Below are 27,584 nucleotides of genomic sequence, written 5' to 3' on the forward strand. Positions count from 1 at the left end.
GGTGCCGGCCACTCTCCCAAAGGCTTTTGGGTCGGTAAGCCCTGGCCCCTGCTCGCCCTCGGCCTCGGTACCAACTCCTTCCGGAGATTACCGGGCAGCCAAGCCCTACCAGGAGAAACAAGGCAAGGCACCACTCCCACCCACACGGGGTCAATGAGCACCCACAGGCGGTTGGTCTTTCTAGCTTTTTATTAAAAATAGATTCTCTATCCCTCCCTCACCCCTGCTAGCAAAATGGTCTTGCACATTTTTTCCCAAATAGATGAAATAACAGATCTGGGGACTCAATGTCATAGTCTTTTCCTAAATGAAGAGCTCAAGCTTTCCAGGGACACAGGGCAGCAGGCCTGCGGAGCCAAGAGAGGAATGCTTCACGGCAGAGCAAAGCCCAGCGCACAGAACAATGACCTGCCGCGGCCACGTGGTTGGACCAGAGCTCCTGCTGCTCTAGGCCACGACGAGAGGCCCAGGGCTCCATTAGGGGCCTCCTGAGCTTCACCAGAAGGCTGTGCATTTAATGTCTGAGAAGGGACAAGAGTCAGCGTGGCTTCCAACAGGTGGGAAGGGGCCAAAACAGCTGGGCCCAGAGCAAAGTGTGAACTTATGGGGGGAAAAAAGACCTGGACAGGGGGAGGGGAGGCAGGCCCTCAGCAGCACCAGAGGTTTGTCCAACCATCCAGTTCTAAGCGGACCAGCACAGAAGGGATGTCGCCTTAAGCCAAGCTTGGCCCACGGACTGAACTCCTGAGCAGCTTCCGGGTCTGATGGGGACTTCGTTGCTTTTAACATCCAGGCCGCCACCCGGTCCAGCCAGAGACAGCTCAGCACGTCAGACTCCTCTCCTTACGCGTCAGCCACGGATGCCCACCTTCCTATTTCTTCCACTTCAGTTTCGTATCTTTTTTATTCTTCATGTCTCTGTTTTTCTTCAACTTTTTGTTCTGTTTGGGTTCTTGTTTGGCTTCCAGCTTCCTTTTCTTGTCACTAGAGAGACAAAAAAAAAAAAAACAAACAAAAAAAAACCCCCACAAATAGAAAGAGAAAATGAAATATGCACAGATCTGTAACATCTTTCAGACTGCTTTGCTTCAGGCTTGCTTTGCTTTGTCTGAAAACGGGTTTTCACCATCTGAAACATTAATGAGACAGAAATGTTCTCTGCAAGCCTACCTGCACGCCAGACACTGTGCTGGGGGGAACATGCCAACCAGTTCCTGCCCTGACCAGGCTCTTCCTTGGAGAAATAAATCTCTCTTAACACCTGAAATCTGAATTCCCTTTGGATTGCTGTTCATTCTCCCCTCCCACCACTCAAAAGCAGACATATTATCCCACGGACCCTGTGGATAGTCTCTAATACAAAGCAGGACTCTCCCAAGAACACCCTGTAATACTTTCCAGCGTGGTAGTATTTTATTTTTCCTAAATGAGAGAGAAACCGAAAGGAGTAGGAACTCAGGTTACACGTTTCAGCTGGCCAGGGGCGGCCTCGCTGACAGCTTAGTACCAGAGTCATTCGGCAAAGGACTACCACCTTCCTTCCCTTTTGCAGGTTAAAGATTCTCTCCAGTGGCATTTCGTCCTAGGAACAAACACCTCCCTATGACGAGAGAGCAAACAGTTCCATCCACAGACCACTACCATCACCTGAACGAAATGACCTCTCAAAAAAGAAAAGCAAGGCCTCAAAGAATACAATGATAGGTATCAGTGTTTTTATCTCCAAGAGTAGAACTGACTCAGAGAACTTCAAGCAGATCTGCCACAGAGGCCAGTGAAAGCAGGAGGCTCCTCACCAGCAGTGACACAGCCAAATGGCAGGAAAAGCCAAGCTCCGAGGGACGCGGAACCAGCGGGGTCCACACCAAGCACACGCCCCAGCCTTTTGTTCCAGTCAAAGCCACCATGCTCAAGGCCAGAGCCATCACAGGCCCTGTGCGTCATCTGCTATCCTGGCCAAACCAGAAACTAGGACACGATGACAGTGAGCTCTCATGCCACATCTGAGAGCATCCGGGGATTGAGGCTGGCAGCACTGCTGGAACCTTCAAAATGCCACAGTAACTTTATGGAGACTGTAGGAGACAGTATCTGATTTCTGGGATCTATAGTTCCTAGAGTCACAAGACATCTTCTTTCCAAATCTATCCCTCAAGGGAACCTATCCTATGGCAACGCCAAGAACTCACCTCCCCACTAACCCCAAACCAGCTGTGGAAGTTCATCTCCAGAGGCCGAGGGCAGGGGAAACCTCATTCTCCTCCCCAGGAACTCCAATACAGGTTCAAGCCCGAGAAGCCATGATCTACAAATGCCCTCCTCTGCAGAGAAGCAGCTGGAGGGGGAGGTTTTCAAGCAGGGCCTCCTGGGATCCCCAACTCTTCCAGGTGGGCCCCAAGGGGGAAACTGTTTTCACAACAATACAAACACACTGTCTGCCCCTCACTTTCACTCTCACAGCTGTCCAGTCTTCCAGAAGCTACGAGGTGTGCGATGGCACCAGAATGAACACAGAAGCAGAGGAGTCGGCTGCTGTCTATTAACCCAGACAGCGTTTGCAAAACGTAAATGTACAACAATGCCACTCTTAAGATTTTTGTGGGCAAAGGCTATTTTTCTAAACAAAACCATAATGAGTCCATGATTGTTAATTCTGGATGAATTTTTTAACATCTCAGTTTACTTCTAACATGGAAAATATTGATAGATATAACCCTCATAAACAAAAGTCCTTTGGGGGCCCTCAATTTTTATGATGCAAAGGAACTCTAAGACCCAAGACTTGGGGAATCACCAGCTTCAAGCAAGGGGAATACAGCAGGTAAAACTCCAGCCTCAGCAGTGGACACACCTGGTCCTGACCCCGGCTCAGCCTCTTACTGGCTGGATGCTTCTTGGGAAGTTACTTAACACCCTGGAGCCTCGGTCACTTCATTTTTAGAGCAGTGCTGGTAATAAAGCAGGCACCGCCGTTGTGAGGGTGCACAAGACACCACACTGATGCCCACAAGAGCCCCATGGCCCTGCCTCGTCTGTAGGAAACACGATACCAAAGGAGCTACCCTCAAGGAAAGAATAGTGATTTCGTCCCTCAAAGCTTTTGCTTCGACCTCCTATTTCCTAATGAAAGTCACTAGAGGAGCTGAGAGACCAGAAAGCCTCTCCTGCCAGAAGTCTGTTGGGTCCTCACCTCTTCAGGCTGACAATGGAGGCATTCTCCCCAGCTTTGTTCAAAACTTCATTCCATTCTTCATCATCTCCACGGATTATGTATCTAAAAAAAAAAAAAAAAAAAAAAAAAAGGAAAATCTCAAAGCCTGCTCAAAAGAAGATAGTGACAACATTCTCAGCAGACATGGCCCATCACAAAGGCCCGGCCAGCCGCACCAGCGTGAACGGCAGAGGGAAGGGGCACTTGCACACTAGGGAGCTTCATGGGAGCCAAGGAGGGCCACAGGGCCTGCCAGGAGTCATACTCTCACTAACTGTCCAGCAGGGGGAGCCTCCTATGGCCCCACAAGCATCTTGCTCACTCCCACCTCAAGAGGCATGGTGCCCACAGGCCCCGGAATCGTGCCTCCCTGCCCCACCTCGCCCCACCTCTCTCAAGCCAGCAGCCCCAGCAAGTCAGGGTTTTGATACTGTGAATTGAGGGCAGAGCTCAAAACCCTGCCCAGGGACCTCCAGGGTCCTCCATCTCATGTGTCCAACAACCACCATCTCTAAAGGACTCAGTCAGGAGGCTACAGGTCAACGAAGCTCAGAGGCCACTAATTCTAGAAACTTCATTTACATCAACCCACAGAGCGGATGACACCATTACAGCTGAAGCTCAGGGGGACTAGGAGTCCTAGTTCACAGAGGGTTCTAGAACAAGGGGTTTTGGTTTATTTGTAGGCAGTAGAATCCTTTCTTGAATCAAGTTTACATGTAAAAGCCAAACAGAGAAAAGCAGCCATTGAAAATGGATGTTCATCAATTAGCACCCCTCCCTGGGGACCTGAGGGAAAATCCTCAAAATACGCAGAGTGAGTTAGAGAGGTTTTAGCTGTTTGGCTTCTAAAATGGTGCCATGTGACAGCTGCCAGGGCACCTGGATTTGGATCAGAAGGGAGCTGCAGACAGGTCCCCAGGGTCCTCAAGGCCAAGGGGGAGCCTCCACTCCCCATGAGCGGTGCGGGGGCCTTACTGAGAGAGGTCCATGTTCTTCAGCTTCCCCACTTCTTTCTTGTGTTTCTCCTGGAATTCCTTTGCTGCTTCATCCTGCGGTCAAAGCCCCAGAGACAGAGCAGATCAGAGCCGAGCAGAGGACAAATGACAGAAAAAGAGGGCACGGTATCACTATGAGAGCAGATAGCTCCTTCTCCTCGGTTCACCCCCTCCCCCGCCATCAGAGGCAGCTCTTACTAAAAGAATATCAAATGTGTGTTTGCAAAAGCCTGAAAGGACAAACAAGCTGTCAGTAGCAGTGCTGGACCGCCTGCACACACCCACTCGGGGGGCATCGCACATCGGGGAGTGAGAGCGCGAGCACACGCAGGCCAGGGGGACTCCGCTGCGTCAGGGCGGAGGACTCTCCCCCCAGGGCGACGGGTGTGCCTCCAACATTCCCACGCTTTCAGCGGGTCCTACCAGGTCATCACTGAGGGTCTTCATCGTGGGCTCCATAACCACATCCTTCACTGCCGCCATCTGCTCCTCAATGGCCCTCTCCTGCACTTCATTAAACAGCTGCAAGACAACGGCCGAGAGATGAAGCGGAGCGGCAGCTGGGACCCCGTCACTCACTACCGAGTCACTTAGCACACACTTCACATGGGCAAGAGTGCACCCCTTCATGGTAAGAGTAGAAAAACACAGACTGGAAGATAGCAAATTCCTAACAGTGGTGCCGCCCCTGGGAGAAAGCACAGGAACATTCCATATAGAGCTGAAGGCCCCTATTTCTTCGTGTGAGAGCGAGAGTGAGTGAGTGAGTGAGAAGATCTGCAACAAATAAGGCCAAACGTTAACATCTATTTGTTTTAGGGCAGGGAGTGAGTTTGTTGAATTATCTGAAACAGATCAAAACCCTGCCTTCAGATGACATTACCTTCACCACTTTGCGGATGATCCGGTTGAAAAGTCCCATCAACTGGCCTGAGGGCAGCTCAATCTCCTTTTCCAGCTGATCCACAGACTTGTGCTGGAGGCCAATGCCTAAGAGAAGAGCCTGGAGGATGGAAAATCTGCTGGAGTGGCCACTAGGACAGGCCCTTACCCATTAAAAGGGCACGGAGAACCAGTCACTTTCTTTTGACCAAAGCTATCTGTCACAAAATATCGACTGGTATGGTCTGTTCTGGCATCTTCTCTTTCACCGTGTTACTGAAACCACCAAGAAATGCTTCCTCCTCCTGAAATCCCCAAACTGATTATCCTGACAAACAGCTGCTTCACAGCTGCATTTTAAATTACACAGTGCCCTTGAACCTCTGCTAAGGTAGAGTTAGAATCAAGGCAATGTGGTGGGGTGGGAAGAATGTGAGTTCAACCTGCAGCTCTTCCTCTGACTGTATGGCCAGGCACATGAGTCAACTTCAGAGCCCAAGTGTCCCCCCACCTGTAAAACGGGGAGAACACTACCCATCGATCAGAACCGTAAGGAATCAAATGCACAAAATTACATCAGAGCATCCAACTGAATGGGCACACAAGCAGCAGATAACCTACTGACTGGGCCGCAGACAGGGACAGGTCCCCCAGCTGGTTTAGGAAATACATCCGGGAGACGGCCGGGATCAGGTCCATGATGAGATGATAGTCCACCATGTTCCGTGAGTACATCTCCAGCCTCTTCAGGTCATAGGGGAGGAAGAGGGCTTCCAGTTCGGCCCGGCACAGTGCTGTCCAAGCAACAGAGCCAGACACGTTAGAGCAGCCGGACGTCCTTACAAGGCCTGATGGGGTTCCCAAGTAACACACAGCGGTCCCCTGGTGGCGCCCTAACAGCTGCTCCTCCACAGGGCTTCCTCTGGGCCAGCCCTGACCTTTCTCTTGCCAAGGGCAGGCAGCCTCAAGCCACGCAGGGAGGGCGGACGGTTGGCATGTCACCCTTGCTCAGAGTTCCACGCCAGCCCATCAGACCAAGGAAAGGCTCCAGCGTCCCAGGGATAGAGGAGCACAACACTCCTTCCCCACTTTGCCACTTCTCCTCAGGACCCAGCTTCACAGAAAGTGTGTATGCTCTGCCCAGTTTGAGGAAAACAGATTTTTCCATTAAAATATAATTGGCAAAAAAAAAAGAAAAAAGAAAAAAGAAAAGGTGCACACACATACCCAGCAGCAGAAAAAACCTACAGCTATTAATACTAATGACCCATTACACTTTTTACTATTTTAAATATTCCAACGGAATTTACATGTCCAAAGCATTTCCCATGTGTCAGCCACAGGAGAAGGAGTACATATTCTTATTACAAATTTCATGAATGAGGACACTGAGCCTTAGAATTGAGCTGGTTACCCTAGCTCACAGAATTTAAATCAAGTTCCACAATTAACTAGCTATATGAACTTATTTGACACCCAAAGTCTTGTTACAAAGATGGAAAGTATTGTGGGCGTAGGTGCCCCTAAGGCAGAGCAGGGCCAACTAGGACAAGGGCGGGAAGGGGGGTCAGCGGGAGATGCAGGCCGGGGGCCCATCCCTCAATTCTTAAGCCAGCCTTCCGGGACCACCACGCCCACCTCCTGCCTCCACAAAACCAAGCCACTACCAGCCCTCTGTGCCAGTCCTCGAGGCTCACCTGGCTGTGCTGGCTTCCCGATGTTCCTGTTCTGAATGATGTTCAGAGCCAGGGGAGGCGAAAAGGTGCCGAACTGGTAGGACAGCAGGGCTAAGAACCGCCTTCGGAAGTCTGTGGAGGACAACCGCACAGAGTCAGAGGTCTGGGGGCCGCCTGCCTGTCACCTGTCTCCCTTCTACTCTAATTTACCTTTCCAAAAGGCCGGGAGCCAGGCTCCCTGGTCAGCCTCATCCTCATCAGTCAGTGTCTTCAGCATGATGCACGAGTGTTCTCCAGTCAGGTCATTCTGGAAACACAAATGCCTACTTGGTACCAAGAACACCCTTTTCTGAAGAAGCTGTCATTGTTGAAGGGCAGGAAGACACAGCGCTTCCAGAGGTGTCTCCTTCCTCTCAGCTAGGAGAGCCCCCCACGCACTGCCTGCATGTCCACACAGCCTCAATTCCTGCATAACAGCTTTCAGAGGCCCCTCGGTTCTGTGACTTCCTAGCAGGTGCCACAGGAGTGGAGCAGAGCGGTTCAGATCGTCCGAGCACAAGGTCTGCTCCAGACCCATGGAAGTGAGCCACTCGCACGCCATCAGGTCAGATTCTGAACTCTGAGTCATTACAGCTTAAACTCCACATGATCCAATCAACAGGTTTTGGGTAACTTACAACAAAACTCCCTGCCCCAAACCTAGAGTTCCCATACTGGCAACCAGCTTGCAAATGCAAGTTTCTCTAGGTGCTAAAATAGTGAACATAGGTCTTTACGTTTTTATTACATAACAACCACAAACCCCACACAATAGAAACATCTACTGGATTTTGACCAAAGAGCACTCACATAGCAAAATACCCACACCATGTCACAAATGAGTGGCACACCGCACAAGAGCACAGGGATAAACCGTGGTCTATGCTGAACTCGATGGTCTGCACAAACCTCACAGCCGACCAGCAAATTTAAGCCCAGCCTCAGCCCCACTCACTGACAAGGACCCAGCCCACCTGGGAGCTGCTCTGCCCACACAGAAGCAGCCGAACACCCAGTGGTCTTCACCAGGCCCACTTTAAACTCTCAAATGGGCACCGCCCGTGGAAACTGGGGGCTTTGTGCACTCCAAAACAATCAAACCTCCAACACCCCTTCTCTCAGCCTCCCATCTGGGAAAACAGAACTTCGTCCTCCCAGCACCAACCCAACCAACTGACCCACACCTTCTGTGCCCAAACTCTCTGCCTTCCCTGTTGCTGTGAAGGATGAGGTGGCCACCTCACCCCCTGCACCCAGGGTCCTACTCCCCCTGCCTCGAGGTCTGCAACCAGCCCGTCACCTGTACTACGATTTGTGTGATCTCTACAGAATCATACCCTGCAGCAAACAACCATGTTCTAGAATCTCCCACCAGATAAACTCCCCTGAATGCCAGTCTCCCTGCAGCTACCTTGTTTCTCTACCCCTTTTACTTCCCATATGAATCATCTATTTCCTCACTTTGCATTCTCTCCAGTTAGGATGAGCCCTGAGCTCTCCAGGAGCTGCCTTCCTTCTAATCACCACTGTCCATTGACCATTTATTTGTCCTCAGCTTACTTGCTCTCCGAAAGCCACTAAGTCCCTTTCTTGAAACACTGGTTAATCCTGGCTTCTGACACGCTCCCCAACTTTCTCCTCCACCTCAAGGCCACTCTGCCGTCTCCTGACTCATTCCTCCAAAGGCTGGACAGTCCAGGACGCACCCTCAGTCGACTTTCAGTCCAAGCTTTCGATAACTTTTAAAACGTACTCATTCACTGAAAAGTATTTACCGAACACGATACCACACGTGGTAGATGATATTAAGTGCTGGGGTTACAGCTGTGAAGAAAACAAAGTCCTTGACCCCGGGGGGGAAATTCTCTTGAGAATACGCTCCCAAGTGTCCATCTCCAGCCCCAACCTCTACCTGGAGTGCCAGACTCCTGCAGGCCACCGCTTGTCTCTGTCCCCATCGGGCATCTGACAAGCATCTCCCACTGTGCCAGGGCATTCCCGCTGTCACCTCAACCTGTCCCTCCCCCAGCGGCTCTTCTCGGCAAATAACACCTCCATCTCCCAGTTTCTTACTGACTCTCAAGCCAGAAACCTAAGAATTATCCTCGATTTTTTTTTTTTAATGTTTTATTTATTTTTGAGACAGGAAGAGACAGAGCATGAACAGGGGAGGGTTAGAGAGAGGGAGACACAGAATCTGAAGCAGGCTCCAGGCTCTGAGGTGTCAGCACAGAGCCCAACGTGGGGCTCGAACCCACGGACCGTGAGATCATGACCTGAGCCGAAGTCGGACGCTCAACCGACTGAGCCACCCAGGCGCCCCATATCCTCGATTCTTTTGGTTCGCTCATCTTGCAATCCAATCCTTCAGTTCTAGTCAGTGTCACCCCCAAACATGCCCAGCCTCGGCCACTTCTCTCCATCTTCACCGCTTCCTCCTCAGCCCACACCCCATCTCTCGTCCACCCACATCCTCGCCTCCACTCTTGGGCCACCACCATCCACTGTCTACACAGCAGCCACAGCTCCTGAACACCTTCCTCCAACTGGAGGGAAGAAAACAGAGTCCCCAGCCAATGACCCACGCCAACCTTCTTTTGTCGCTTTCAAATCACCGATTCACTTCCACCTCAGGCCCTGCACTTGTTGCTTAGAAACATATTTTTCAGGGTGCCTGGGCGGCTCAGTCAATTAAGCATCCAGCTCTTGATTTCAGCTCAGGTCATAATCTCACAGTTTGTAAGATCAAGTCCCGCATCCGGCTCTGCGCTGACAGCAAGGAGCCTGCTTGGGATTCTCTCCCTGCTCTCTCTGCCCCTCCCCCACTCACTTGGCAGGCTCTCTAAATTTAAAAACAAAAAAAAATAATAAAAATAGAAACACCTTTTTCTCTAGGACCGTCCATGTGGCTAGTGCATTATGCTCAGGGTCCAGTTGGAAAGGCCACCCCTCAGAAGCCTGACCACTCAGTACGCTACACTTCCAATTTTTTCTTCACGGCACATAGCGTAACCTAAAAAACTTCTCATTTCTTCACTTTCTTGTTGCCTAATTCTACCCATTAGAAAATAAGTTTTGTGGCTTACCTTACTCATTGCAGGTGCTAGATTTTTTTTTTAATGAACTCCCAGTAACTCTCTCCCTTCCATAATAATCCTCCATGGCTTGGTCATCCACATAATCACATCCCTCCTTCACATACCTGAGGCTGTGCATCTGCAAGCCTGTCCTAAAGACACTGTTACACTTTTCACAAATTCTAGGAGGCCCCAGGCTGCAGGATTCCAGAATTTGACGAACGAGTCCACACACACTTCTGCCATTTTACAATCAAGCCCAAAGCCAGGTACACACCGAGTGTGCACCACACAGTGGGGGAGCGAAGTGTGTGATCGCATGGCCTTGAAGTGGTGATGGCTGTTTTGGTGTCCATCAGAATAAACCTCTTGGAGGCAGGGCACACGTGCCCAGAGCATAGCAAGAGGCACCTGGGCTCCATATAAGGACAGACCTGTCACCAACTGTAACTCCAAACCCACACCCCTCCTCCACCTCACTCACCGGGGTCTGTCTCAGATACACAGGAACAAACCCAGCTCGCTTCCAGAACCTGCCAAGACACAAAAAGAGCAGGTCACTGTGCGCACCTTCTGAGACTGGCCAGCAGATGAAGACGGGAAGGGCTGGGCAGGGGTGGGGGAGTGGTCAACGGAACCGACAAACACACCAGCTGGAAAGGCAAACCCAGTCCACAGAACGCTCATTTTCAGGACACCAAGGCCACGGGGTGATGTGAAAGAGAAAGAGCAGGCAGACCCTTACTTGAGGAGCCTGGGGGTCAAGCCATAGGACACACCCAGGTAATCCAAGCGCTCAGCAGGCCTCTCATTCAGTTTGAGGAGTAAGGGAGGCAAGTCCTTCCGGGGAGTGATGACCTCTTCCAACAAGCTGACAGCCTACAGGATGCCAGGAAGAGAACACAGTCCACCCAGTAAAGGGAGAGGAAGCTTAGTAACATTCCCAAGCACCGCTACCATACCAGGCTCTGACCTAAACACAGTAAAAACTGGGACAGATTTCTCTGTTCCCTGGATTTTAAAATAGAGGCACACCACTCAGTCCAGTGATCATTTCCAAGTATACCAAACACCTGGACATGCATGAAACCACACCGCTCCAAACCCAGAATTCAGGAAAACAGCCACGTGATTTAAAGAGAGACAGAGGTGGGGTTCCGAAGATCCAGTTCTGTCATCAGATGGGTCTGGGACTTCGGAAGTAACAAAGCGCTAAGCCGGACCTTAAATATAAGGCCTTTCCCCACCTCCTGAACGGGCTACTGTGAAAATCAAGTGAACGTGTGTGAGAAGCCATCACAGTTCCTGGCGTTTATCACCTTACCAAGAAAGACACAACTTCCCTTAGACCCGGCTCAGTGCTCGGCGGCTGTAAGCTGGAGCACGCAGCGGCATTACCTAGGAGCTGAGACACAAACCGCTGGGCCCCACTCCTGACCCTCTGAGTCAGCATGACTGGGGGCAGGGCTTAAAAACCGGCATTTTTTAAATAGGTTTCCAGGTGATGCTGATAATGCTGATCCGAGGTTCTCAACTCCAGTGGCAGCTGGAGAAGCAAGAGCTTCTCCAAAACAGGAGGAAATCTGCTGGTGCTCAGACAGCCCAGACCACTGGACAGTTCTAGATGCTCCTGAGAACTATCCTCCAGGAACAAGGAGTTCGGCCAAAAGATGCTTACCTCGCTGCTGACGGTACGAATTTCTTGTGACGTCTCAAGGACCTTTTCCTCGAGACAAGGGAATCTGCCCTCAAAGTACATCTGCAGCAGCTGCAGAGCTCGGCTGCCGTAGCCCATCTGTGAGCAAACATGGAGGGAGACAGACAAGGAAGAGAATGTTCTCAATCTGTCTAAATCACCTCTACGTCCCTGAACTTCTTCCAGAAAGCCTTCACTCTGAGTCACAGTACACTTGGCAAAGAGAATTAATGAAACCCCTCAAAGAGGTCCAAAGAGAGACCCTTAAGAGTGAGCATGCTATGACCCTCACTCTCACACCATCTAGCCTGAGCCTGAGGATGGCTGGCTGGGCTTTCTGATCCACAGACTAGCACGCCCCAAACTGATGTCTCCACAACGGACTCCCCAGTGGGGATTTCTTTTTTTTTTTTTATTGTTTATTTTTTGAGAGTGAGAGACAGAGTGTGAGCGGGGGAGGGGCAGAGAGAGAGGGAGACACAGAATATGAAGCAGGCTCCAGGCTCTAAGCTGTCAGCACAGAGCCCAACACGGGGCTCAAACCCACAAACTGTGAGATCATGACCTGAGCCAAAGTCAGACACTTAACTGAGCCACCCAGGCACCCGGGCAGTGGGGATTTCTAAGAGGAGATAACAGTGAAAAGTAGGTCAGGTTCACAAGAGCTCTGTCCTCACAAAAGAAAAGCAAGCATATACAATTGTCCTGCCCACTCACCACCCCCAGCCCCAGGAAAACTGTTCATGGCAGAGGAGTTCCTGGAACTGCTTATTCCTTGACCAGCCTTCCATTCATACCACCAAATCCACCTGCCCTCACAAGCTGCTAGCAACACGGCTGCAGCTAATAAAGCATCGAAGGTTTGAGAAGCACGAGGACACATTACCCCTTGATAATCCGGGTGAACAGCAATGCGAACAACCCTTCCACCTGAAAGGCCACCGAAGTCTGGGTCTTGGAACTGTGTGGGAGACACAGGGCAGTACGTGAGCAACAAAAAGTCCTCCAACACCGCCAACTTCACTCACTCAGCCATACCAGGGAAAGTGCAACACCTGTTCGGACACGGTCCATGGAATCAGGTCCCCCGAAGCCTTCTTGCCTCGAGACAGGCTATTCAAGATGGACTGGCGAGAAATCTCCCCCTCCAGGCACACCTATGGGGGAAGCAGGACAGTGTAGACAGAAAGGTCAGCCCAGGTACAGAGCCCACTCACAGATCATCAGCATTCTGCTAGTTCCCTGACGAGGCCAGCTGTTTCCACTCCAGTTCAGGCTTCACCCTGTAACTGACTTCCATTTTCAGTGGAACAGTCATTACTCTGCCCCAGGAGCGTCCGGACACTGTCATAACAAGGTAGAATACAGACAAACTCTGGCCCAAAGCGCAGAAACTACACTAGAAGAGGGTCTCCACACAATGTGCACATGTGCAAACATCAATTAAGACACGGGATGCTCATGCAGCTCTATATGAAATAGTGCAAATTCACGACTCTAGTGTCTATAAAAGGAGAATGGTTATACACGGTATGGTACGTGCATAAATAATGCAGCCTTTAAAACCTTTAAAAACTACAGAAATTATGAAAAAAATAAAAACTACAGAGATTATGAATATTTGACACACTGCAAAAAAAAAAAAAAACCCAGACTACCAAACACTATGATCCCATGTTTCCATCTGTATTTTCTAATTTTAGAAGTACACATGTTGCTTTTGTAATAAGAGGAAAACAAACAAATCCTGTTTTAGGAGGAGCTGTAAATCAAAATGCGAGCAGCCAGTTCCGACTTTCATCTATTCACCATCAGTGGGGCTCTGGGTTTCTGTCGGCAGTGGTTCCCTTCCACACATCCTAACTGTCTGCCCCGGATGACCCAGCTACTTGGCTCCGCACCAGGAATCAACACTCCCCCTCCCAGGCCACAGTTACTGAGCCATTAATCCTTGATTCCTAAGTGGTTCTTCAAATGAATGCCAGCATACCTGGATGACAGCAAGCACTTCGGGAAGGGCATTCTGGGTGGGGGGCACAGGGGGCAGGAGGCAGAACAGAAGGTGGGCAGGCGCATCAGAAAGCATCTGGAGATCGTTGGGGGAGTTCTGTGGGGCACAAATACGGGTCCATGAGAACCACTCCTCTTGTCCTTTACTCAAGAGGCCACTCCGGAGTCACTGACTGGAGCACCACCTTCCCCAAAGCCAAGTGGCAAGCTGAAACTTGGGGAAGCTCTTTTCCAGCATCTTGGCCGCCAGCCTGAGACCCTCCGAGATGGCCTATGTGGGACTTTGCCTCAAATGTTTGCTGTCATCTCTCCACGAGCACTGAGGCTGCAGAGGGCAGAAGACTGCCTAGTTAGCACTGTGTAGTTCACAGCGGGGGAGTGAACTTATCATTTCCCAGAGAAGAGGTTATCTCAAGAAAACCTATCACCACTTCTGGCACCAACTCTTCAGCCTCCCATTAAGGGGTGTTCACAAAAATGCTACCTAGACACTCAAGAAATGTCCTTCCCAATGTGCCCTTTAGTTTTGAAGACTCTCAAATATTCTACATTCTCATCCAGTGCTCCTTAAGAATAGCCCAGGGCGGGGAGTCCTGGGGGGCTCAGTTGGTTAAGTGTCCAACTTCGGCTCAGGTCACGATCTCACGGTTTGTGAGTCTGAGTCCCATGGCAGGCTCTGCCGTTAGCACACAGCCCGCTTTGGATCCTCTATCCGCCTCTCTCTCTGCCCCTCCCCGACTTGCGTGCATGCATGCTCTCTGTCTCTCTCAAAAATAAATAAACGTTTAAAAATAGCCCAGAGGTAAAAGGCTGGGCTGGGTCAGTCAGCACCACCAGGTAACAGCTGCTACGTCATCTGAGTCTATCTGATCAGCAGACAAGTAAAAGATAGAAGAACCCGTTTGAAAACAGGCAAAGCTTTCCACCCTCCCCGCCCACCAAGCATGGAGTTACGTGCAGGAATCCCACACTCCGTGTGCAAAGCTAGGAGCCCAAGACAGGCCTGAACGACCATGGGAAATGCAATCCCTCCGGCAAGGTCAGTGGACCTTGACAACATCAGGACATTTAAGTCCCAGTAGAATAGTCACCTGAGCCACTGGGGAATACAAGACATGGAAACCCGGTAAAGGGAGACTGTCAGAGCTGCAGTTCACCCACTTCAGCCAGCTGCAGTTACCTTGTAGTGAGAAGCCACATAGAGGGCCATAAGCCTTTGGAGGAAAACTTCGGAGGCCTTGTGGTAGCAAAAGAGAGTATCTCTGTTAACGTAGTAGCTGAGTCTGGAGTTAAGCAACCAAAACAAACCAAAGAGAGCCCAAAATAGGACACACTGCTTCCAAAGGGAAACCTGGATATGTAGGTGTCCCTCGGATTAGAAGGAAGAGCCCTGTGTCCTGCACAGAACACATTAGGGAGGGAACAGAAAGAAAATGGAGAATGTCTAACTTTCCCCCTCTCCTTCGAGCAGCAGCCTATGAAACAAAGTGCCAAAACCGAATTCTTCCATCACCCCCCTCCCTTCACCGGGCACAGAACCCGGGAGGATACAGCTCGCAGGCCTCAGGCAGGGGGCAGCCTGAGACTATCCGGGGGATGTTGAGGCAATCCAGGCACAACAAGTCGTTCAGCCACTGCTCCACCGCGTCCCCGGGGGCGTATCGGATGGACTCCTGCAGAGAAACCTCATGCAGCGTTCGCGCTGCTCCCCACAAAACACACACACACACACACACACACACACACACACACGAGAAACAATTATTAAATGTGTTTGTCTAAAAGAGCAAAGCAAATGTTCTACTTTCTCTTTGTCACCTGATGCCCACATAAATACAGCTTAAAGATTTTAACTGAGTGGTTTTAAACTATTCTGGGGGATGTTCAATTTGCCATGACACTGATCCCACAGGGATCTAAGTCAATGTGACCGTGCCCTAAGGCAGTAACAAACAAGGGCCCAACCCAGAAGGCCTGGGTCAGTCTCCCATCTGGTCACTGGCTTGCTATTCCTTGGGGAAAGCAATTCTCCTTCCTGGGGACCCAGCCTTCGTGCCTGACAGTATGACAGTTTGGTACCGCCTGTGGTGGCATAAGGAGATGATCCAGCAAGAGAATCTGTGGGGACCTGCCATGGACGGGCCCACTGAGCGCTCTGGGGGTACCTGATGCCAGTCTGGCTGTCGCTGTGGCCTTGTTTTCAGCAGTGGTGCTGATCTGGCTCTGGGCACTCTGTTGACGGAGCTGCTGAATCAGCTTGAGGGACAGGGACCGGCCAGTGCCCTCGTAGCTAGGAGCAAAAGCAAAGGCCATCAGGCATGAATGAGGTTCCAAATCTACTCTCCAGGAGAGGACAGAGGACCACCTCCCTCATCCTGCTGAAATACCAAGCTCCTGCTCACCGCTGACAGCCCCACTGCCCTCTAGACTTCCAGCAGGGCATCCATACACCCAAGGAGGCAAGGTGGCCTCGGTGGCTCAGCTGGGGGCTGGCAGTGTGGCTCAAGTGTGGCACATCTACTCAGTACCTCTGAGCAAAGAACTCATCACTCACTTTTAGCCTCATCCTCAAAAGGGGATTATTCTACACACCTCACAGGATCATGCTGTGAACTGAAAGGACTGGAAAGATGATGTGTAAAGCATTCAGCATAATGAGCTGGAACTACATTAAATGGTCCGTGAGTGAGAGCCACTGAAGCAACATGCTTGAAGGCAGGCAGAGAGTGCTTCCAGTTTGGAAAATCAAGACTGAATAAACCAATAAACCACCACTTAGTAATTCCTTTCATCACTACTTTCACTGAAAAGGTGACATAAAACAACTTAACAAGAATTTTGGAAAAAAAGAAATCATCAGATCACTGAGCCAGCTCTTCTCATCTGGATTTCCTCCTTTAGTCACAGCCCCAGGGACCACAGGGGGCAGACTGCTCAATGGGTTTGTTTTTTTAAAGTAGGCTTCATGCCCAGTGCAGAGCCCAATGTGGGGCTTGAACTCATGACCCGGAGATCAAGACCTGAGCTGAGATCAAAAATCACATGCTTAACCGACTTAGCCACCCAGGCACCCGGGTCTTTTTAATCCAGTATTGCAACACTTCGTAGTACTCATTGTGGTCATATTTCAAAACTGTATAAATACTTCCTCTCACTCAAATACTATTTTTAAAGAAGAATCAAAAACTTGGAATTTTGGGGGCACCCAGGTGGCTCAGTCGGTTAGGCGTCTGTCTGACTTCGGCTCAGGTCATGATCTCACGGTTTGTGGTTCGAGCCCTGCATCAGGCTCTGTGCTAACAGCTCGGAGCCTGAAGCCTGCTTCAGATTCTGTGTCTCCCTCTCTCTCTCTGGCCCTCCTCTGCTCATGCTCTGTCTCACTCTCTCTCTCAAAAATAAATAAACATTAAAAAAGAAATTTAAAAAAAAACTTGGAATTTTCGAGTGTTTTATTCTGCCCCACCTCACAGAACAAAGCTTCCTCGAAGGAATTTCATTTACTTATTTAAAAAAGAAGAAAAACAAGTAAGCACAAGCAACAAAACAGACTTTTATGCTTCAAAAGGCATTATCAAGAAAGTGAGGAAAATAACAGAATGGAATAAAATTTTTGTAAATCAAGCATCTGATAATGTATTTGTACCTGGAATACATAAGGAACACTTACAACTCAATAATAAAAAGACAAATAAGCCAAATAGAAAAATGAGCAGAGGATCTGAATAGCTATTTCTCCAAAGAAGACACACAAATGGCAAAGAAGCACATGATAAGATGCCCCACATCACCACCCATCAGGGAAGTGCACATGGAGACCATAACGAGACGCAACTTCACGCTCACGAGGATGGCTATAATCAAAAAGCCGTTAACACACATGCTGGCAAGGATATGGAAAACTTGGAACCCTCGTATGCTGCGGGTGGGAATTTAAAATGGTGCAGCTGCTTTGGAAAACACAGTCTGCCAGTTCCTTGAGCAGTTAAACATAAAGTTACTATCTGACCCAGTAATTCCACTCCTAGGTATATACCCAAGAGCACTGAAAACATGTCCACGCAGATAACCTATATACACACCCATGTTCACAGAAGCATTATTCCTAACAGCCAAAAGATAGAAATAACCCAAATGTCCATCAACACATAAATCGAAAAACAGAATGTATATAAACATATAATGGAGTATTACTGGGCCATAAAAAGGAAGGAAATACCGATAAAAGATACACGGATGAACCTTGAAAACATTATGGTAAGTGAAAGAAGCCAGTCACAAAAGACCCTGTACTGTATGGCTCCATTTACATGAGCTGTCTAGAATAGATAAATTTATACAGAGAAGGTAGATGAGTAGTTCCCTAAGGCAGGGGATTAGGGATAGACTGGACAGTGACAGGTAAAGGGTATGGTTTTTCTTTTGGGGGTGATGAAAATGTAAAAGTGATTATGGTGCTGGTTGCACAACTCTGTACAGATCTAAAACCTAAAAATCACCAAATTATACACTTGATGTGGGTAAAACTGTATGGTATACGAACTGTGTCTCAACAAAGCCGTTAGCAAAAAAAGTAAAATCCACTTTATTTAAATATTTTCAGTGTAAGGAAGACACAATAATAAATCTGTAATACAGAATTCTCTCTTTAAGAAGATGTGATTTCCACACAGAAAGCTTTCCAATACTAAAGACACATATTTATTGACCTGGAAAGAGTTCACAGAATATTGTTACATTAAAAAAGAAAATTAAAAGCAATATGTAAAGTATATTTACATTCTTGTTCAAAACAAAAAAGTAAAACGAACACATAGAAAATATACAACAAAAGCTACCTCTCGGGGCGCCTGGGCGGCTCAGTCGGCAGTGGGTTAAGGGTCTGACTCTTGATTTCCGGCTCAGATCATCATCCACACTGGGCTGGGTGTGGAGCCTGCTAAAGATTCTCTTCCCCTCTCCCTCTGCCGCCTCCCGCCCCCCAGCCTAACAAGCAAGAACCGACAAGGGGAGCAAGGACTCCCACTCCAGGTGCTTACCCGTTGATGGTGGATGCCATGAACACAAGGTAGGGGCCCAGGAGGCTTTTCACCAGGGGCAGGGGGATGGCGGCGGCTTCATCGATCACAACGAGCTCAGCCTGGCCCAGTTTCACAGCATCTGCAGGATGTATATACTGCAGGGAGGAAGATTTCTCTTATTACCTGGCCACCCAGTGCCATAGCTGCGGTCCCCAAGACACCTCATAAAGGCCACTCTGTCCTCTCTCGTTCTATTCCCAGTTCTTTCTCCCATTCCTCCTTTCCACTTTTCCGTGGCAGGGCAAACCAGAATGAGCTTGGAGCCAGACATCTGGGTTCAGAAGTTCAACCACCAACTGTGTGCCCCTGAACAGGTCACTAACCCTCACAGCCTCAGACTCCTCTCCTGGAAAGTGGAGGAAATACCTATCTGACGGCTGCTTGAGAGAAAAATCGGGTAAATCTGGAAAAACGCCCTGGCTGGTGCCTGGCCTAGTACTCATAGGTGGTGCTGCCCTCTCCTTTCTCTCTTCTGTCTCCTCATGCTCCCCCCCAGCCTGGCTCTGACTTTGCCTCAGGGGCAGCAAATGGGACAACATCACCATTCTCAAGTACCTGCTACACACTGGGTACCGCGCTCCTTGCGCGGATACTGTCATTAGGAAAACCAACTCTCCCCGCACTGGTGAGGATGCTTCTAAGACTCCACCCCTTCCTAATACACACACTCACACACCCTTATTTATATTATTAGCATGGCCACCTGATGCCACAAAAAGTTTGGCACCCTTATGCATACAAACCACCCCTTCAGTTTCTTCAGGGCTTCCTGCTATTTTTAAAGTTTGCTCAAGGCCATGAAGAGGGATTTTACAGGACAGGAAACCTGAACAGCCAATTAACATAAACAAAGACACTCAACCTCACTAGCAGTCAGTGCAATGCCAAAGACAACAAGGAGATCCCATTTCACATACAGGTAGGTAAAAATTAAATAGCAATAAAACACCCAGTGCTGATGAGAACTTGAAGAAACAAAACTTAAAAAAAAAAAAAAAATGCTGTTGGGAAGGTAAACAGGTACACTTTTTAGAAGGAGAATCTGGCAAAATCCAAGAGAGCTGAAAATCTATTCATACCCTAAAAACCGAGAGCTCCCTACATCCACCCCTAGAACATAAATAAATGGTAATATAAACATACAGTGCTTAAACTCAACCCAAGCCACAAGCTTCAATCTTGGACAAATCTTGAAAACAAATGCTGAGTAAGAAAGGCAGGCTGAAAAAGGACAAGTACAGTATGTTACCATTTATGGAGGCATAATTACATAGTAAAACACAAACATGTGAATCAGAAGGAAATCCCAATCCAGAGTAGAGCTACCTATAGGGAGGGGCAGAAGAAGGGAATGCGATGCGGAGGGGTAGAAGAAGGGCTTCAACTGTGTCTGTGATGCTTTCAGTCTTTAAAACAAAACTAAAAAGGACTTTTAAAATATGAAAGAAACACAGCAAACAACAAAATGTCAACATTTCTAAGGCTTAAGTGCCGGGTATCTGAGTGTTCCACTGATCTCTGCACTTTTCTGAAGTATTTCATTACAAGATCATCTAACTGCTTTGCTGGAAGCTGAATGATAGGTCAGGGAGACAGCAACTCCACTTAGTTAGAACAGCGGAACACACACCCTCGGCTGGGCCCCATGTCTTGGGACTCTTAAGGGGAAAAATTAAACAAGCACCTCATAAAAGCAGCAGAAAGCAGCCCCCTGAAGAGACGCAGCCAACTTTAATCTAATGTTTGTCTTTTTCTCAATTTCCAGCAAGGAAGAGGAGGCTTCCAAGGGACACAAATGGAGCCTCATAAAGTCAGGTCACCTCTTCTGGGCTTAAACTCCAGTCTGGAGACAAAGGGGCTCTGGCAATACAAGCAGGTCTCTAATTACAAATCGAAGGAGCAGCAGGGCTGAGCCTGGGCATTTCAGAGAAAAGTGTTCCTTCCTTGGTTTGTGTACTTTTGAGTTTTAACAGGTCGCCGCACTCTCCCTGCGGCCTCCTGCCCTCCACCTCACCCTACCCCGCCATCTGTACCCGCCCCCCCACCTCAGCCAAGGGTGTCAGGCAAAAGTGGAAGAAACTAAAGAATGAAGAGATTCTAGAAAGAGACCCAGTAAGAAAAAATTAAGCTCCTTAGATCAAAAGTATAAACACTTACCATTATTTACAATCTGGACCTTTGATAAAAGAAATACCATCCTGACAGGCATACATACATATGCTTTAACGAGCATAAAGGTCAAAGACATAAACTGCCAAGTGTGCCTGGCCCACTTCCCACCCGGACCCAAGTCCGAAAATAATCGATGAGCCTCCTCCGCTAGGAGCCCAGCGGCCCCCATCCTTTCTGCAAGCCTGTCACACTGATGCTTTTCTACAACTGAACAAAATTGCAGCCTTTGGACAAGTGCAAGCCATTCAGGCCTCCAGAGCACTGGAGATTTATAGAGCTTTCAGGGAAACACTGTTTAAAAAGGAAAATAGGCCAGTGGCTAAACCACAAAGATTCAGAGTACATCTTGCAAAGTTCTTTTTTTCTTTTAAATGGAGAGATTATTGTTCTAGTTACAGATGCACCATTTCAAAACCTGCTGTAACCCAGCAAAATGAGAACTGATGTCAGAACAGTAACTGTATTTCTTCTAGCTGATTAGCATACTCACAAATACACTTACTCAATTTTCAAGGGATAAAACTACAACTTTCCATTCTGGCTACATACGTTATTTGTTAGTTTGCTTGAATGTCTTCGTTGAGAAGAGGCTGAAAATCTGGACCAGGTTTATCATAAAACAACAACACTGTATACAAGACATGCAATTACACAGGACATAAAATGATGTGAAATTACTGTATTTAAATACAGCAGGACACTGGCCCCACTCAGCAGGGTTTTAGAATGAGCCTCACCTGAATGGTCTGCCTGTGTTCTCGGAATACATTCACTCTGATCACTGCTTTGTTAAATTCAGGATTGAGAGACTGAATAATCTCATAATCCAGATGCTCCTGATGGAAAGAGAGTCAAACCAATGACAAACTTTAGAAACAAGCTTTAGAAGTGAAAATTAAAGTAAGCAGGCATCCCAAAGATTTTACCTAGATTAAACCCAGCTCTGAATCAATGGGAGTTCTTATTCTAATTCCCTACCTGATACTGCAGAGCGTCAAATCCTTTAAATACAAATTCAAAAAGAGTGTGGAGGTTATCGGGGCTTGGGGAGGTAACAAAGATATTGGAGTACCTATTGAACAAAAGAAGAGAACTTTTATAAGTCATTAGGAAATCCAAGGGACTTCTAGGGAACATTAAGAGGAAAGAAGAGATTTTTGTTCGCCCTATCACACAGGTGGTAACCAGAGATAATGGCAGGAAAAAAGAACACTTTTTAGGGAGGAAAAGTAAAGCAACTCCAGTTTTGAGGATATTTTTCCTCCCAAACTAACGAAAACACATTAACAACTCGAAGGTAGTATGTCCTGGCAATTAGCTACGACATCTGTGAAGGCACACTGCCCAGAGGTAACTGGACACAACGCCCTCAGTGTGCAGAGCCAGCATGCTGCTTCCCAAGCCCGTGTCCTGGGACAAGAGGGTGGCTTCACAGTCATCACTGGCTGTGTTGAGAGGGTTCCAAACTGTGAGGCCAGATAGCTCAATCAGTGCTCAGGCCAAGGCCACAGTGAACCTGCAGGGGACCCCCGTTCATTGTAAAGGATGCTAACAGCTAAGGTGTTGATTGGTACCACTGGAGCAGCAGGGACAAGAGACAAGTCAAGGCTTGGGCTCGGCCCCAGCACTACCAGCACTGACTTGCTGGGGGATCTTGAGTGAGTCACTGAAACTCCCTGAGCCTAGGTTGACCCATCTGTGAAATGCTTACGGAGCTATTAGGAGCACCAAGGAAGATAATGCATATGAGGACATGGTAAATTCTAGATCCATTATTTCTGACTGCGAAGTTGGAAGTACACACTCTTCTGGCAACTGCATAAATCTTCCACCCAGGACAAAAAACACTCAAATGTAGATCCTCAAAAGCAAACAAGATTTTCTACTGATCAAAATCATTCAAATGCCAAACCTGTACTTTTCGCAGTTAGCAAACATGGTCATACACATTCCCATCTCCTGAAGAGTTTTAACGTTTCTTACCCCCATTTCTTTGCTTTTCTATGTCTGTCCAACTTTCTGTGTGTATCTGTTCAACTTTAAATATTGATCACGAAGGTCCTGGTGTATGTGTCCATGTGTGCCTGCACACATATATGTGCCCCATGGGGCTGGGGCTGGGCGTGCTTGGGGGAAGCGGTATTGCTATTTTCCAGACCAGAACCCATGACCTACAGAAATCACACAGGACCCTGCACAGACCCAGGAACAGTCTCCTAGTCCCCTGACCCCTATCCTGCACATTTCTCCCTGAGAGTTCAGAATTCCCAAAGAGGGGGAATCAGACCTCCTTACCCAAAAGCCACTGCCCCAGCAATAGCCAATCCCAGGGCTGCAGACTTCCCCCTTCCTCGGGCAGCCGTGAGCGCAACAGTACTCCTCAGGGTCTTTTCAGAGATCCCCTCAATGAACTTCAAGACAGCTTTGGCCTGTGAAAAGAGAACCCTATCAGGTGAGCTTTGAGAAAGACCAAGTTTCAGCCATCTACTACTACCACTGTGGAGAAGCTGAGGCTAAATCAAAGTGGGGGCAGTTCCTGCAGGAGGCAAGGCTCAGCACTCGGGCTTCTCACTGCCTGGTCATCTCCTCTCAGGCCCAAGGCTTTAAATGCCCCTCAGATGCTGGTAACACCCCATTCATGTCTCTGGTCCAGACCTCTTCCCCACCCATCAAACTCCTGTATACACACAACTGCCCCTGTGTGTCTACCCTTGTGCATCAGACAGGCTTCTCTGACTGACCTGAGGGGAACCCAGTGTCCCCCTCCAGCCTCCTCCATCTACAGTCTTCCCCTTGTCAGTTAACTGTCCAACTGATTAAGCCAAAAGCCTTCTCCATTTTCTCCCCACACTTGACTCACCAGCAAAGCCCATCAGCGCTATCTTCAAAATATGTATAAATCCTACCATTCCTCACCAGTGCCATCCTCTACCGGGCTGGTTGAAGCCACTATCCTGAATCCCCTCTTACTACAGTAGGCTCCTAGTTAGTCTTTCGGCTTCCCTTTTGTTCCCCTACAGTCTAGACTCAACAGAGCGGCCAGAGGGATCTTTTTTTAAAATTCAGCCTAAGAATCCCTCCGGCAGCCGGGCTGAGACACTGTGCATGTGAAACCCTCCACGGCACCCACCTCTCAGAGAGTAAGGCCAAGCCCTCAGGGCCGCGTGGCTGTGCCGTGTGACCTCTGCCATCTCCTCCTACTCTCATCTGCTCACTCTGCTTCACCCCTGGCGGCCTCCTTGCTGGTCCTCAAGTACCCCAGGCAGACTCCTACCTCGGGCCTATGCAGACAGTGGCCCCTCTGCCAGAAGCACTCTCTCCAATGGCCCCATGGCTCATTTCCCCAACTCCTTCCAGGCTTTGCTTGAGGATCACCTTCTAAACAAAGCCTCCCAGAGCCGCAGCCTCTACCTATCTCCTGCACCCCCGACCCCTCTTTGATGCCCTGTGTCCACACTGCACACAGCACCTTCTACTACACTTCAGGATGGGCTGGTTTCCTTGACTCACGGTCAGTCTCATGCCACCAGAACATAAGCCCCACAAAGCAGGCGTGCCCCTCCTTTTTACTGCTGAGCCCAGTGCCTAGGGTCGTGTCAGGCACCTAAGAGAGCAGGCACTGAGTGAGAGGAGAAACCACAACACTACTCAGGGGCCAAACTCTACTACCCAACTGGCATCTGCCCTGGGAACAGGCCACCAAGACTGGGAAGAAGACCAGATGGTCCAGCCTGGCCTGTCAGGTCCTGAAGTTGCCTTATACACCCAGGCAGCAACACTAAGAAGACACTGAAGAGACACAAGCCCAGGCAAATGGAAGGGAAGGAAGGGGAAGAGCTCCAGGAAGCCAGAGTCTCTCCAGAGGAAACACTCAGGGGATCCAGGCCCAGCTCATCTTAACGTGGCCTTCGTTGAACACCGTATTTTGCCCTTTTGTTGTTTAGAGAAGTTTTAAACTCCGACAAAACATAACCAGAAAAAATCCACTATTAAAAAAGAAGAGTAAGAATAGAAGAGTAAGAAATCTGAACTGAAAACGCATTCTAAAATAATTTGCTAAAATGAAAAACCAATACACAAACTAATTTACAAAACAAAAAGACCCAGATGACCAGTAATTATATGATAAAGTGCCTGCTTCTCTCATAATTAAAGCAATACAAACAAAAACAGGGATCCTGTGTTCCCACAGCACATTGGTAGGCTTGGAAGTTTAACTGTAGCCAACGCTGGCAAGGCGTACAGAAAAGGGCATTTTCACACACTGTTGCTGGTTCCACAAACTGGCACGACACCTATTTTAATGCACACACAATCTAATCCAGCAACTCTTCTGGGAAAAAAACTTATCCCAGAGATAATGCGTATCTGTAAGAAGATCCTAACAGCACAGTTTATAACAGCAAAAAAACTGCAACCAACCAACCCAATGCGTAATAGGGGATCACTTACACTGTACAGTGTAACCCCTTCACGTATTTTTAAAATATCCATTTGTATGCGTAGACAAAGTTCCAGAAGTATCCAAAATAAACTGTTAATGGCAGTTGTCTCTACAGAGCGAGACTGCCAAGTAGAAACACCATTTTCCATTTTTAACGAACACTCTTTCACACTCAGTGTTTTTTTTTCTACGTATTTTTTTCTAACACTCCTGCTGCTTTTACAGCTTCTCCCTCTTCTGCCCTTTCTCCATCCTCTTGCATTTCCTCTGACAAAGGATACCCAGACTGGATTCAAAGCCACCTAAAGCCTGCAGCCTCTGCATAGAGAGCTATGTGGCTAATAATTCTATTTCTAGAATGAACAAGGGAATCAGCCTGTTGGGGCTCTGCCCCAAGTGGGACGTGTCACTGCAGCTGTTGTCCATCATGAGGGCAGAGTCCAGTGCCAAGAGGCTCATGATCAGAATCCTGAACACACCTGACAAACTGAAGGCTTCTGGGCACTGCCCGGTCAGCTCTGCTCACCCCAGGAACCAGGAGAGAATCCGAGTTTACCAGCCCTGGCCACCTCCGTGAGCACAGAAATGCACTCTGGAAGCTCCCACCCAGTCTGTTATCTGTACCTACAGATCAGGTCCATCCCACCCTGGAGGGCCTTATCAGGCCTCACTCTGGAACCAGAGTAAGTACAAGGGGCCTCAGGCTCTCCTCTCACTTCTATGCAAGGCATAGGCCAAAACCTTTAAGTCATCAAAACTGGACTGAAATGGAATAATACAGATACATCACCCTCTCTTGGAAAAAGCACTGGGGGGTTCCTCTTTAAATTCCATCCATCTCCCCCCAGACCCTCTACTCAGGGAATTGATGACCTGGGGTGAAGGGGGACATAATCTCTGGACTTGCCATGAAGGCAGATGACAGAGACTAGCCCTGGTGTTGCTGCAGGGGTTCAAGCAAGAGAAAAGGTCCCTTCCCCAAGGAGGATCCAAATCCTCACTTGTCCTAACTTGGCTTCCGCTGCTTTCTGCATGTTCTATTTTACCTCTGCCCTGTCTATACTGGAATAGGGAAGTTCGGCACACCACACTCACCTGGTCTAGGGTCTTGCAGCAATCCACCAACACACCCACGGGCTGGGTGTCCTGCAAGCTCTCCTTCAACTCCTTCAGCTCCAGATCAGAAGGACCAAGACTCTCATCCTACCAGAGAGGAGAGGAGAAGGTCTGCCACTGCCACGAGAGGGTCCACACAAAAAACACGGCCTCACCCAGATTCCTGGACCCCTGGCTGACTCACCGGGGTCTGGGGAGGTAGGGCCTCAATGCTGGCAGCGTGGGAGGAGATGGGCAGGATGCTGAGCTGGTCATCGATGACAAGACACTTCTTACAAGAGGCCAGAGAGAGAATAAATCTGAGGAACAAAACCGTAATGAGGTGTTGGGGGGAGGGGCCGATACATGATAAAGGTGTGGCTTTTCTTGAGGAAAATGATTTGATGCCCACACGTCTCTAAGAAAGCTAGAAAGAGCCAAAACCCAGCTGGAGAGCAGTGTAAGAGGACTCTGAGCCTCATCTACAAGGCACCTGAACACGTTCTATACAGCAAACAAGAAAACCCAGAACTCTCTCTCTCGAGACGGGTTACAAGCATTCCTACTGTGCACAACTGAGTCATAGGGCCCTTCCCACACCTCTGAGGCTCACCCTTTGAGGACTGAGCTGTCTCAGGCCATCCTTAAATGGGGAATTCCTACCCCACTCCACAAATGATCACCAGTCACAAATTTACCTTCTGCCACAAAGGAAGAAAAAACAAAGAAAAGGGAGAAGAAAGCTGCCTCAAGAAATGTAACATAGACATTCCCATGTGCAGGAAAACATGTGTTTGGCTAGAGAAGTCAAACTTCTCCCACAGGTGCAAGAAGAGAACCTCACATGCTACTTTCACAGGCTTCCATTCTATCCAGCAGCACAGGGCCGCCCCCACTGGCCTACTCCATCTACTAAATGAAAACACCAGAGAGGATTCAAACTGGAAAGGCCCCAAGCTTCACCGAGGCCAGGATTTCTAAACCTCAACACCAGCAATATTTCAGACCAGATGATTCTTGGTTGTGTGGGACTGTTCTGTACATTTTAGGCTGTTTAGCAGCACCCCTGGCCTCTACTCACTAGATGCCAGTAGCGTCCCCCCAACTCCCTCCCCCCAAGTCATGACAACCAAAAGGTTTCCAGGCATCGCCAAATGTCCCCAGGGAGCAAGACTGCTGTAGATGAGGACCACTGATCCAGGCCAC

General features: G+C 48.8%; 1 protein-coding gene across 1 annotated transcript in view; it reads right to left on the minus strand.

Moving 5' to 3' along the window:
* Positions 1–235: 235 nt before the first annotated feature.
* The window catches only part of NAT10 (N-acetyltransferase 10), a 38,795-nt gene continuing 11,446 nt past the window's right edge, over positions 236–27,584 (minus strand). The window contains exons 7-29 of the mRNA XM_049648451.1: positions 26,584–26,698; positions 26,379–26,486; positions 23,135–23,268; positions 21,818–21,911; positions 21,577–21,675; positions 18,626–18,762; positions 15,755–15,879; positions 15,141–15,291; positions 14,770–14,866; positions 13,570–13,686; positions 12,635–12,736; positions 12,466–12,540; positions 11,562–11,678; positions 10,629–10,762; positions 10,368–10,416; positions 6,978–7,074; positions 6,789–6,899; positions 5,713–5,885; positions 5,093–5,212; positions 4,633–4,731; positions 4,190–4,263; positions 3,191–3,274; positions 236–984 (exon numbers count right to left, since the gene is read on the minus strand). Of these exons, the coding sequence (XP_049504408.1) occupies positions 873–984; positions 3,191–3,274; positions 4,190–4,263; positions 4,633–4,731; positions 5,093–5,212; positions 5,713–5,885; positions 6,789–6,899; positions 6,978–7,074; positions 10,368–10,416; positions 10,629–10,762; positions 11,562–11,678; positions 12,466–12,540; positions 12,635–12,736; positions 13,570–13,686; positions 14,770–14,866; positions 15,141–15,291; positions 15,755–15,879; positions 18,626–18,762; positions 21,577–21,675; positions 21,818–21,911; positions 23,135–23,268; positions 26,379–26,486; positions 26,584–26,698 (2,524 nt within the window). The 3' untranslated portion in view covers positions 236–872. The remainder of the gene's footprint in view (positions 985–3,190; positions 3,275–4,189; positions 4,264–4,632; positions 4,732–5,092; positions 5,213–5,712; positions 5,886–6,788; positions 6,900–6,977; positions 7,075–10,367; positions 10,417–10,628; positions 10,763–11,561; positions 11,679–12,465; positions 12,541–12,634; positions 12,737–13,569; positions 13,687–14,769; positions 14,867–15,140; positions 15,292–15,754; positions 15,880–18,625; positions 18,763–21,576; positions 21,676–21,817; positions 21,912–23,134; positions 23,269–26,378; positions 26,487–26,583; positions 26,699–27,584) is intronic.

The sequence above is a fragment of the Panthera uncia genome, chromosome D1, assembly GCF_023721935.1.
Source record: "Panthera uncia isolate 11264 chromosome D1, Puncia_PCG_1.0, whole genome shotgun sequence".
Classification (NCBI taxonomy): Eukaryota; Metazoa; Chordata; class Mammalia; order Carnivora; family Felidae; genus Panthera; species Panthera uncia.